Raw genomic sequence first — 13,511 nt, forward strand, 5'->3', positions numbered from 1 at the left:
AATGTAAGGAAGATTGAATGATTCTGAGATATACATCTAATAAAGCTCAAACTAAATGTGTTTGCTTTTGTCAGCAAAGTCGCTGGATTGGGTTACCCTATCACTGTGTGCTGAAAATTCTTTAACACCTGTCACCGCTGGAAAACTGCGTTTTTACATCTGCTACTGGTCAGCACTTATGGCCAGGGGTACAGGGTCACAATGGATGCCAACAGGAAAATGCAGATTGAAAATGGACAAAAGTTGGCTTTGAAAAAAAAATCTGATATAAAAGTGGTAAAAAGAAAAAATGCTTCTTATAGCTGCTTGGTGCTAGAAGTGAACCACTTTAACTATGTTTAAAATCTTCCTCCTTTCAGGGGGTAAAAATCCAAATCCAATTAGATACTCTGCAAATTCTATTTAGGTTTCTCCTTTTCACCTCGAATCTTGACAACGTTAACCATCCCCGTATCACTAAAATCATCTTTAGGGAACCACTTACCCCAGCTCTCATCACCCAGTTTTGCAGTGTTATAAAGAAAGATAGGTAGGTGGGTTTCCTCTCAGTGATCCAGCCAATTTCCTAAGTAATTAACTGCTGTTTATATTCATTCCAAGCTCGGCACATGGGCTGAAATTGTCAGGCTTGATATTACCTGACTCTTGCCTGAGATGTATCCCTAGTCAGTTCAGCCTACTGTATCTTCCATCTATTTAAATTTCCAATCTGTTCTCTTCTCAAGGGATCACATCATACTTGGCAAAGGTACAGCTTTGGAGTTCTGCAAATTATACTGATCTATACAAATATATAGTTTGGTAATGGCAAGCTTTGCAAATTACGTTACCAAAATTCAGTTCCCAATTTGTTAAGCCCTAAAAAGATGAAGCAAGAACTGCTCCCTTGGAAACTTAGGGTCTCTTTTTCCAAAATGTCATTGGGCAGAAGAAGCACTCAGCTTGGATGTAATACCCAAACGAGGGAGATCATGGGAAAAAAAGACATTTTTTTCAGCAACTTAAACCGAGAATGAAAAGAATCTAGTTGTGAGAAGTGGTTTTCCAAGCTGTCACTCCTGGGTGTGGACATGCATGAATACAAACAGTCTGTTGTGTAGATTACGAGTGAACTACTGCATCAGAAGCTGTAAATTTCCGATGTTTGCTACCGAGTCATTGGTTTTTTTTCTTTTTAAAAAACCCAGTGTACAAAACTCACACTGAAATATTTCTGACTGGGATAAATTTGTTCCATCCATGTATTCCTTCCACTCCATACAGAAGGACTCCCTAATGAAAAAGTGGTGCTTTTCTTTCCTGTCTTTAATATAACCAATGTCTGTGTTTTCAGTCTCCTTAAAGGCCCCTATTAGGATCAGGGGACCCCAGAAGCCATGGACTTCAATTCTCATTTCACAGCTGAAGAAATAGACTTAGGGAGGTTAGGTAACTTTTGCAAGGGGACAAGTAATTAAGAACTCAAGCTGGTATTTGAACCATGTTCCTGAGGCCAGAACAGTGAGTTCTAGAGAGTCCTGGAAACTACATGCTTTGAATGTAACCTGTTGTTTCAGTGTGAACCCAACACAGCTGTCCATGGCTGTAGCTTTCACCAGCCTTGAACAGGAGGCATCTGGATACATGCCCTTTTTGCCCGGCTCTCCCTCCTCCAACCCCCCAAAAAGACAGAGAAGATGTTTGAAACTAAGTAATTCTTTAAGAAGTGATCTATACATATTTTTTTGGACATAGCCAATGTAGAGATTTGTTTGTGTTGATAACACGTTTGTAATAGGTTTTGTTTTTCTTGTGTTCTCAATGAGGTGGGGAGATCAAGGTAAAGGGGGAGGTAAGAAAGCAGATTTGGGTTGATTATAGCAAATAAAATATTTAAAATTTTTCAACTCTTTTTAAAATTTATTTTAAATTTATTTTTAGTTTTCAACATTCTCTTCCACAAGATTATGAGTTCCAAATTTTCTTCCCATCTCTCCCCTCCTCTACCCACCACAAGAGATCTTGCATGCAGATTACCCCTTCCCCTAATCTGTCCTCCCTTCTATCACACCTCTCCCTTCTCTCATGCTCTTCCCCTCTATTTTCTTGTAGGACAAGATAGATTTCTATACCCCACTGCCTGTATGTCTTATTTCTTAGTTGCATGTAAAAACAATTTTTTTAAAGTGATCTACACAGATACTTGCTAGGAAAGTCTCATATGTACTGGTCTTCTCAAGTGTGAATCTAAACACATGGATATGAAGCCAGAAAATATTATCTGCAATAATGTGCATGGGTTATCCACATGTGAACAAGAGACTGTCTGAAATCTCCTCATCAGAGGATCTACTTAGGACAAATGATTAGTGCTGTTAATTTCTCAGGTTTCCAAATAATAAAGAACCATCACTCAGAGTTAAAGACAGTTTTCCTTGGCAATTAAGAAGTGCCTTGTTTCCACATTGCATTCTTTCCTCCTAAGATTCATGGATTCACACACCGTTTTGCACAAGATTGAGCCTTGGCTCAACCCCCATCCTCTCTAGCCAAAGGCAGTTTCCCATTTTGGGTTTCTGAGTTAGAAATGCAAATATGGGAAGATCATAAATTTATAGCTAGAAGGCAAGGAAGAGAATATGCATCGATAAAGCACCTATACGTACCAGTTACTGTGCCAAATAATTCACAAATATCTCATTGGATTTTCATTGTAACTCTGAGAGGCAGGTGATGTTATTACCCCTATCTTATAGTTGAGGAAACTGAGGGAAACAGAAATGAAGTAACTTCTCCAGAGTCACACATCTAATAAAATATCTGAGGCCGGATTTGAACTCTGGTCTTCCTAACTCTAGGACTAGTGCTCTAGCCACTGAACCACCTAGCTTCCTAGGATAGAAAATTAAAGATTGCTTTATCCAGCTTCCTCACTTTATAGGTCAGGAAACCAAAGCCCATACCTATGACATAGCTTGCTCAAGGTCATAGAATAAATAAGCAGAGCTTGCATCTGAACCTTGATCTTTTGACTTAAAATCTAGGTCTCTTTCCCCTATCTCCACACTAATACTTCCTGGCATCCCTTTGCTCTCCCAATCCTCTCCCTTTCTTCTTTTTCCCTTCAAATCCTCATTATCCTTCAAGGTTCAGCTAAACCTGTTGTCTGTGAGACTGTCCATCACTTTTCTAACTGCTCTTTCCTAGACTCCTTGTATACTTACTGTCAGTACCACAGATCATCCTCTCAATTTATCCTGCTGTAGGCCTGTATTGTTTTATATTTCTTGTATTAGTTCTATCTGTTCCACCAGACTCTGGAGGGCAGGGACTAGACTATGTTTTACATTTCTTTCATGCTCCTCCACAGCACCCAGCATGGAATTTAGTACCATAAGTACTTGCTGTTGAATCATCGTCAAGTAGGAAGAATTTTATAATAATTGCAGGAACACTGTGACCTGACCCACTGGAGTGGGCTGGATCTTGATGAGTGAGATGCTTAACAGGAAAAATAATAGCAACGTTCTACTGAGCCATTAAGCACCATGGGCCTGGCTTCCTCCTCATCTAAACTGAACTCCCATTGAGCATACACTTTCATGAAGAATTTGGGTCAGAGTTCTAGGAATACTGAGTAAGGCTTCCCTCAGAGTGGTGATGGCAGAGGGGGTGGTTCCTTTGCACACCATTGCTTCTTCTCTGTGCTTCTTGTCTGGAAAATGCTTGCAGCTAATCAAGATGGCAAAAACCATAGGATTTGCTAGTGTTAGAAATATAATTTCTCATCTTCCTTCCTCAGCATGGAATAAAAGCAGAGAGTCAAGACAGGACTGGGCTCATGTCTGGGTGGCATCAATTGGGAAAGAAGAAAGGAGAAGAAAGAATAAGCCAGTCAATACCTTTTAGCTTTTCAGCCAATAATGTGGCTTCATGTTCAGAATAATGCATTATTGCCGGAGGGGAGGGCGGACGAAGCCTGTCTTCTTCCAATTTGCGTCTGTGCCTCTCTTCCCTGGCCAGCATCCTCTGTTTACATTCCCATTCATAAAAGTCATCCCTGGCCTGAGCAAAATCCACATGAAGGCGACCAGAGTCCTTCTTGTCAGTGCTGGAACCTAATCTCATGCGGTAACCTAGAACCAATGAACAAACATGTTAGACAACAAACAATATTCTCTACGGATTAGAAAGAATCTTATTTCTGAGGCCCTTAAAACACGACAGGCATATTGCTTATTTCCTCCATATAGCATTGCTACATGGGTGGGGAACCATTATCACACTCCCCACTTCTAGAAGGTGAGACCAAGGCATTTTCAAGCTGAGCACCTTGCAGAGTTGGTAATAGCATCACAGGCAGAAAGAATTTTCAGAGGTCATGTAGAGCTGCCTCTTGCTTCCAAGGAGAAGTTTACCTAAACCACTGCCTATTCTATTTTTAACCATCTACCATGACAAATTCCATAGTGCCTGGACCCCTGAGCCACAACTTCACTGCCCTAGAACATGTGTTGCTTCTGCTTCAATTATCTCTCTGCAGTTCCAAAAGCCACAATTACAAATGCTCTCAGGCAATGTTGCTTTATTTCCACTTATCCTCGGGGGTGTTCTTGAAAAAAATATTTTACCTTCAACCAGGAGGCTTAACAAAAAGCTTTCCTAAAAGGCCCCACAATGGATCATCTGGCATGAAACTCAGTATAAATAGCTCCTGCAACCTTTGAAGTCCACAGGAGTTCCGTGCTTAGATCAGCTCTGCAGAGTGGAGCAAGACCAGAAATGGACCTGGAAATCTTTAGAGGATTTACTGTGAGCTACCCAACTTACAAGGATTAGAGCAGGAACCTGATCTTAGAAATCAACACAAATAAGCCTGAAATCAGTCAGGCAGTCTCATTTCAAATGCAGATGGGAAACTCGATTTTGGGATCCCTGGACTTATTCAAAACATAAACTGAGGAACCCACTGAATCAGGTCAACTAGGGCCCACCAGTGAAGTGATAGAGAAGCGTTCTTATTATTTTGGGGCAGGGTGAAGGGGAGTTTGGATGGGGCTGCAAATAAGCCCTACTTTAAAAAGGGGGAGTCTACTCAGTCCAGACATTGAGACATCACAGAACACTTTTCAAAACACTGAATAAGTATTTTGGGGTTCAAACACAGGTGGAAATCTCAAGTAAGAATCATAGTCCCAAATAGGGTATTTCACACCTTTCCAGAATTACAAAAGTCTTAAACAACACGCAGATCACACACTGAATTCTCCCACAAAATTCAACCTCTTTCTTCCCTCAATGTCAACTGCTGCCTAAGAAAAGGGAAGAGAGAGAGAAAGAAAAAAAGTAACATTACAAAAAAAGTGATTCTCCCATCTGGTTAACAAAAATGCAAAATGTAACACTAGAGCAAAATGTTTCTCTCTGCTGTAGATAACTGAGTCTTAAAAAAAAGCAAAGCAATTAGGAAGAATGTCAGCCATTTAAATCACCTCCCACACCACACTTAGCAGCTGAGCACAGTCCAGAATCCCTAAGAGCAGTCCAGCTGTCCAATCTAGATTACTAGCCAAAAAACTTCCCCTGTGCCCATGTTCAGAAGATTGTTTTGCAAATGTCTCTGGTTCAAAAAGTATGGCTCTCCCCTTCACCCAAACGTCACTAGAAGACTTCAAGGGCCCTTGTTGATGTTGAGCCTAAAATTAGCTTGGCCTTCAGATATGAAATGCTCCCAAACTTAGCGTGGCATTCCACTTGTCCTCAGGCTTGTAGAACTTCCCATGAATACTTTACCACCTTTTCCTCCCTGTCTCCCCAACTTGCCTTTTCGATCCCTCCAAGGCTTCTTTAACTCCAGCTGAGCAAGGGGCCTGACAACCCTCTTGATCTAGTCACAAAGGCTGAACTCTGCAGGCATTATGACTTTGCCCACGCCCTCTTTAGAAGATGGCAAATCAGAAAGAAAATGGGCACCATACTCAGCCGATTGGGAGTTGGGTAGCAATTGAGGTGGGTCTTCTCAGAAATGAGAAATACCCAGGATGGAGGTGGGAAGGAAATCTCTGCCAGGTACCTAAATCTGGCACTGAGTTGTCTTCATTTGTGCTTTTTGGTTTTCTAACTGATTCAAAATTGGGATATGGAAAGGGGCCTTTGAAATCAATTAGTCAAACTCCTGCATTTTACAGAAGAGCCAATTGAGGCCCACAGAAGTTAAACAATGTGCCCAAGGTCACATGGTTTGCTGGCGGTGGAGCAGCGATTTCTTTACACAAGTCAGGCTGCCCAAATCTTTGTGAAATTAAAGAATGTGTATGAAAAGCTTCACTGACCTGCCAGTCAACAGGACCTCATACTTTAAAATGTTCTCATTTAAACCTCCATATAACCATAGCAAGTGAATGACAGAGGTTATTTGTGTTTTAAAATTCAATAGATCTTGATTAATTACCTTCTATGTCCAAGGCACAGTGTTCTCCACCACAATTTAGAATGCCTCCAGATTCTTTTTCCCCCCTTTTAGGGACTGATTGGAATAAGTATGCCTCAGACTTGTTTTATGTCTTTATTTAGCATAGGAAAGTCTCTGCAGTGTTGGAATCAACTCAAGGCAATGGAATTTCACGGCCGTTAGGGGCTGCCTGCAGAAATTAGCTGAAATTTGGCAATGATGTTTAGATGTTGCTTCTCGGCTGGCTTTCCCCTCTTTCCTCATTAACTTCAACTCAATTGACTCACCTTCGGTTTTGATGAGTTAGGGAGGGGAGCTGCCTAGAGAAAGTATTATATTGTTTTTCCTTAGCCTATGAGGGGGAAAGAAAGGAATGAGGTGGAGGAAGGAAGAGATAGGAAATTGGGAAGGGGGGAAAACAGAAGAACAAGGAGAAGTATGTGTGTATAAGGGCAGAGTGGATAAATCGAAAGAAAAGAGAAACAAGTTGAAAATTTTTAGAGTACAAAAAGAAAGAGGGATAAGTAGAAAGGGGTGGCAGCAATATGCATTTCAAAAATTGTGATATTTTGAAGTCATCACCAGAACCATTTTGTTGCCAACCTCCTCATACACAGCCCCTATACCTCATTACAATGAGGACTACATGAGATCTTATTTCAAAATCATCAAGTCTGCAAAAATTGATACCAAAAAGCCAGAGATGAATAGACCTGCCCAATCAAATTACAAGCAGATTAGAACTTCAAAACTAGCAATGAATTTAAAGATCTTATATTCCAAAGTCCTTATTAAACGGATACAGAAACAGAGAACCAAGGACATTAAAGAACTTGCCCAGGGTCCAAACAATTGTATGTAGTCAAGTCTTCTATGCAGTACTTAAAGGTTTGCAAAGCACTTTACAAATATTATATCATTTGATATTCACAACAACTCTGGGAAGTAGGTGCTATTTATTATCTTCAGTTAAGTGACTGGTACTGGGTCACCCAGTTAGTGAATGTCTGAGGTGGGATTTGAACTTGGGTCTTCCTGATCTCAAATCCAGTATTCTATGCACAACACAAGACTCCTCCCCATAATATTAGGTTTGATCCTAAAGTTCATGAACTATTTTCTAAGATTAAATTACTCTAATTTTGGTATCCTGGCATCCTAAAAAGTGAATTACTTCTTAAAAGGGGAGTTATTTATAGTAAAAGTACTTTGCTCCCCAGAGAACCCCATCTAATAACAGCAATAAGAATCAGAATACATCAAAATGCTTTCCACCTATGACCCATTAGACAAATAAGAAGCAGAAATGAGGAAGAATAAGATGGAGGTATTATTACAACATGGTGGCATATTTCTGGAGGAGTGGGGATAAATTCATAGCTTTCACATAGTGCTTTTTTGGCAAACAAGACCAAATGGAAGGGCCCCCCTCCACCTTCCCTTTTCTCTTTTCCAGTTCCCAAATGTTATTTTTGGTGCTATAGAACCAAGGGAGTCAGCACATATGAACACAACCAAGGACATGCCCCCCACTGACCCTCCCCCAAACCATATATAGAATGCAGAGTACCAGACAGGTAAATGGCTTTATCAACCATGAACTCCTCTGCAAAACGAATATGACAGAAATTCTTCTTGCTTTTCCGAATGGCTGTGATATCGCCACACTGCTCAAAGACTTCTTGAATAATTTCCTCAGTAGCATTTTCAGGTAATCCTCCCACAAACACGGTCTTGCACCCAGGAGGTCTCTCTCTTGTGGAAGGTGGTGGAAGATCTAATCACAACAAAACACAAAGATATTGGCATTTACTTACATTTCCTTTGGTAGTTTCAGTGGGCAAAAAGCTAGGCCCCGCTAGTACTTCTTAAAAAGAGAGATTTCATAGTTGGATGCCCATTTATGTTTATCTGGGATTATATCTTTTTCAAGCTCCTCTCCCTTCCTCCCGACTCTTGACTGTCTATGGTCATTCTTACTTGTAGAATGGCCACACTTGTCCGTGAGCAAAGATAAAGCCAATGTTAGCATGATTTCATCTCTCTTTCATACTACAGAAGCCCCGAGAAATGGGGAGGGGGAAGCAGAGAAGTACAAAGCCTGATGAAAAACCTCTGCTGGTTATCTACCTTGTCTGGTCGCCAGATAATAGAACAGAAAACCAGAACACAGGAAACATACCCTAACAGCTCAGAGAGCACTTACTTGGCCGTGAAACACCAGAGCCTGAAGAAACCACTTTTTTTATTACTTACATTTAAATGAGCAAACTATTAAATTTGGGGGAAGCTGTAGAAAAGATAAAGTGCATACTGTCATAACATTTTACCTAGTTTATATGCAGATTACTGAAGCAATCTTCCGAAAAGACCAGTTTTTTAAAAAAAAAGCCAACACTGATTAATAGGAATAAAAAAATTGTCCAAGCCAAAAAACACTATTAAAGTTCATAAACATGGTATCTGAAGTTATATTCTAAAATATTCTGACCCATTTGACTCATCTAATATTTGTTGCTTTCAACTAAATACAGTTTAGGCCAGAAATGTCCACTGATGAGGACTAAGAAACTGCTGTTGAATTAATTCTTTTTTTCCATCTAGCAAAATACATTTTGGAGTTCTCCCGTCTACTTGTGAAGATGTATGGAAGGGCTCACATTGTTTACACATTGTTCTGTAGTCAATGCTACAGTCTAGCTTGACTGAAAAGATTTTTAACTCTGGCTGCCTATCTCCAAATACTGCTGTATCAGCAACACTGCTGTATGAGGTCAGCTCCTTGACTTTGAAAGCTATTCCATACCATATGTTTCTTCTAATATGGAGACTCAGGATCTCCATGAGCTTGTAGCTATGTTATATAAAGCTCAAAAGGAGGATACATATGTCACTACCTGGAAACATACACAAAACTATTTTTAAATTTATTTTAAAAAATTTGGAAGCCATTAGCAAATACTTCTTCACTAATATCACTTACTTGGGTTTGGAGGAAAGAGTGTACAACTTTTACAATGAATTATTTCTTTGACGACGGATATGTCCGTGGGTGGTGGTGGTGGTACTAACCCCATGCCTGGTATCATTGGGTTAATTGGAGTGATTCCAGTCATCATGTTGAGGCTGGGATCAAAGCCTGGCACGCAGATTGAATCTATAGAAATAACAATTCAAAATCTTGGGTTATGAAACTCAAAAGAATTTTATCAGTATTTTGATAACAAAGATCATTCACTTTTAGAATTTTCTTTTCCAGGGAGGAATCTGTCTTGATATAAAGTTATTGCAAACTAGCCCAGAGGAATGATATCAGAAAAAAACTTCTCACCTCTCACCCCTATGCACACTCATGCAGAATGGTGAACCTCAAACTATACATAAAGGAAATGTTAAATCATTTAAATATTACCATGTCCAAGAAGAATACATCCTATTAAAGTATAACACTATGCCCCATGAAGTTTAGCTATTATATAGAATGCAATTTTCTGTTTCAGAACATTAATATGCAATTTATGTTGCGTTGTGACCCAGAACATGGGAAGATCACTGAAGTGCCCTCTAAATTTACTTCTCAGCCTGATTCTATCAAGGTTGCCTTCTTTTCCAAATGCCCTTGATTTTGGAAGAGTTTGGTCTGTGATCATCTGCTTCATGGTAACATAGTCAAGAGGCTGCCAAACCCTTTTACCTTGGAAACAAGTAGCTTCAGCTCTTCTAGCTCACACCACTCCTTGACACTCATGTATTCAATTTTAGACCAAGTCATCTACCCTTATTGATTTCCTCATCATTAATTCTTCGAATCCTAGTAATTCAGTTTCTGACTCTTCCATTTTACTATTATTGATCCTTTCCAAGGTTACCAAGGCTTTAAAAAATGTAAACCCAATTTTTTTCTCACTTCATAGCTCCTTCGTCATTTCTATAGCACAGTTCAGCTGTCCCCACCCTGCTATTGGACTCTGTGATTGTGATCTCTCCTGGATCCCTGCCTACCACACAAGTCCAATATTCCTCTTTCACTGGTTCATCTTCAAATGTGAGTGTCCCCAAATGTGGGTTGGCCTTTTTCCTGATTATACTTTCTCCTTTGGTGAGTTTCACTCTCATGGGATCAATAACCACATCTACTGAGATGATACACAACCCAATCTTTCCCCCAGGTTCCAGTACTGCATCATCAATTACCTGTTGGATATCACCAGCTGCATATTCCTTCCAGTACAGTATCCCAAACTCAACAAATCCCAATTGAACTTGTTGTCATTCTCTCTAAAACTGACATTATTTCCCTACCCCAATTATCTATTTATAGAGATGGCACACATTCACACAGAATTGAAATCTTGGAGTGATTCTTGATCCTTGATTTTTCCATATGTCTCAATCCTTATATCTCATCAGTTACCAAGTTGTTCAAGGCTACATTAAGCTGAGGATACTGAGGGAGATAAGGAGATGCAAAGAAGGCATAGTCATCATTGGGTTCCATGTTTCATTTGGATGTTTCAGGGAAGGATAATAGGGAGCTCTCTCTGATGGTCAGGGGCACAATTATGCTAATCAACAAATTTTATCCCATTTTACAAAGACCAGGATGAGTGCTTATTAGTAATTATTGAAGGCTTCATGATCATCAAGATACAACTAATTAGAAATGAAAAGTAAAGCGTGCTTGTATATTCCATATATTTGTCTCCAATTAAAATGTATAATGAAGATAAAGCCAGGACAGCTGTAAAGTTCAAGAGAAGAGTGAAATTCTTTTTTTTAATTTTCAAATGTATTTTATTGATGTATTTTGTTTTTTTATTTTTATTTTTTTCTATTCAGTAATTTATTTTTAGTTTTCAACATTCACTTCCATAAGCTTCTGAGTTCCAAATTTTCTCCCCATCTCTCTCCTCCCTCAACCCCAAGATGGCATGTATTCTCATTACCCCTTTCCTCAGTCTGGCCTCCCTTCCATCACACAGCTCCCCTTTTCTTATCCCCTTCACTTCTATTTTCTTGTAGGGCAAGATAGATTTCTATACCCCATTGCTTGTATGTCTTATTACCCAGTTTCATGTAAAACCAATTTTTAACATTCAGTTTTAAAACTTTAGAGTTTCAAATTCTCTCCCTTTCTCCCTCCCCACTTAAGCCCATTGAGAAGGCAATTGGATATAGGTTGCACATGCACAGTCATGCAAAACACTTCCATAATAGTCATGCTGTAAAAGAGTAACTATATTTCCCTCCATCCTATCCTGGCTCCCATTTCTTCTATATTCTTCTTTGATCCTATCCCTCCTCAAAAGTGTTTGCTCCAGATTTTCCCTGCTTCCCATTTGCCCTCCCTTCTATCACCCCTACCTTATCCCTTTCCCCCCTACTTTCCTGTAGAGTAAGATAAATTTTCATACCCAATTTGGTGTATGTTATTCCCTCCTTAAGTCAAATCCGATGAGAGTAAGGTTCACTCATTCCCTTTCACCTCCTCCTTTCCCCCTCCATTGTAAAAGCTTTCTCTTGCCTCTTTTATGTGAGATAATTTACCCCATTCTATCTTTCCCTTTCTCCTTCCCCCAGTACATTCCTCTCTCATCCCTTAATTTTATTTTTTAGATATCCTTTCATATTCAACTCACCTCATGCCCTTTGTCTATACGTCTATATGTAAGCATGTATATGTATGTATGTATGTATGCATGTATATATGTATATGTATACAGCAGGGTATTCCTCCTGTCCTGTCTGCCTCCCCCTCCCCTTCCTTCTCCTTTCCAAAGAAAGGTAAATTTGAATGGCCAAAAGATGCCCAGTTGACTTGGGTTTTACTGGCTCCTGTCTGGTCCTTTCCTGTCCTAAAATGTTAACCTACTGCACTCTGAAACTGGGACTCCAATGGGCCCCTGCCTAAGGGCTCCTCTGGACCCTCCTAGTTTTAGAGTGATTATCAATAGTAACTGTTGCTGGTGACACAGCCTGATGTCTTTCTTTTTCTTGACCTCTTTAAAGGGGCCATGCCCTGGCTACTTCTTAAACAGGCCTATTCAGTGAATGGGCGTTGCCTCACCCTACGTGAGTGTCGGCAAAGACCTTGGCCTAAAGGGCCCAAGCCTCCCACTGCATCCTGGGTCATCTCCAGTCATCCTGAGGAATATCCGGTCACTGGATTCAGATGACTCTGGAGGAGAAGTGAGGTTGGTGACCTGCACAGCCCTCCCTCACTCAAAACAAAGTCAAGTGCAAGTCATGTCATCATTTCTCTGATGGCATGGTCTTCTTTGGCAATGAAGGACAAACACCCACACGTGTGTGTGTGTGTGTGTGTGTGTGTGTGTGTGTGTGTGTATTCTCTCCAAATACTCCAACGCAGAAAGTTCTCATGAGTTACAAATATCGTCTTCCCATATAGGAATGTAAACAGTTCAACTTTAGTAAGTCCCTTATGGTTTCTCTTTCCTGTTTAACTTTTCATGCTTCTCTTGATTTTTGTATTTGAAAGTCAAATGTTGTATTCAGCTCTGGTCTTTTCATCGAGAATGCTTGTAAGTCCTCTATTTCGTTGAATATCCATTTTTCCCCAGAAGGATTAGACTAATTTTTTCTGGGTTGAGTGAGATTCTTACTTGGATCTCACTCCCTCTTCTTAAGGAGCAGTTAGGGACACAGAAACAGAGGCTCTATATTTAGAACCAGAAAGGGCCTTATAGATCACAGAGTTCAACATCTTCATTCTGCAGATGAGGCAACTGAGGCACAGAAAGATTAAATGACTCAGGATCACAGAACCGTGAAGTGTCTGAGGCAGGTCCTTATGACTGTAAATCCAGTGAGCAATAAAATGTTACTAATGAACTAAATAATCCAGGGGATTCTTGTATGGCAGCAAAGTGATGTGGTGGATTGAACATTGGGCTTGGATTCAAGAACACCTGAGTTCAAATTCAGCCACAGTCATTTATCAGCTGGGTAACCCTGGACAAGTCACTGCACCTATGTCTGCCTCAGTTGGCTCAACTGTAAAATAGGGATAATCATAGTTTCTGAGGAACAAATAAGATGATATTCGTAAAGCTCCTGGCAT

At 40.0% G+C, this 13,511-nt stretch overlaps 1 protein-coding gene across 4 annotated transcripts in view; it reads right to left on the reverse strand.

Moving 5' to 3' along the window:
- The window catches only part of ENOX1 (ecto-NOX disulfide-thiol exchanger 1), a 341,922-nt gene that overhangs the window by 192,422 nt on the left and 135,989 nt on the right, over positions 1 to 13,511 (reverse strand). For all 4 annotated transcript variants that reach the window (XM_072617159.1, XM_072617157.1, XM_072617156.1 and 1 more), the window contains 3 exons: positions 9,414 to 9,587; positions 8,001 to 8,207; positions 3,882 to 4,115 (listed from right to left, as the gene is read on the reverse strand). In XM_072617159.1, coding sequence (XP_072473260.1) covers positions 3,882 to 4,115; positions 8,001 to 8,207; positions 9,414 to 9,587 — 615 coding nt within the window. The remainder of the gene's footprint in view (positions 1 to 3,881; positions 4,116 to 8,000; positions 8,208 to 9,413; positions 9,588 to 13,511) is intronic.

The sequence above is a fragment of the Notamacropus eugenii genome, chromosome 6 (genome assembly GCF_028372415.1).
Source record: "Notamacropus eugenii isolate mMacEug1 chromosome 6, mMacEug1.pri_v2, whole genome shotgun sequence".
Lineage (NCBI taxonomy): Eukaryota > Metazoa > Chordata > Mammalia > Diprotodontia > Macropodidae > Notamacropus > Notamacropus eugenii.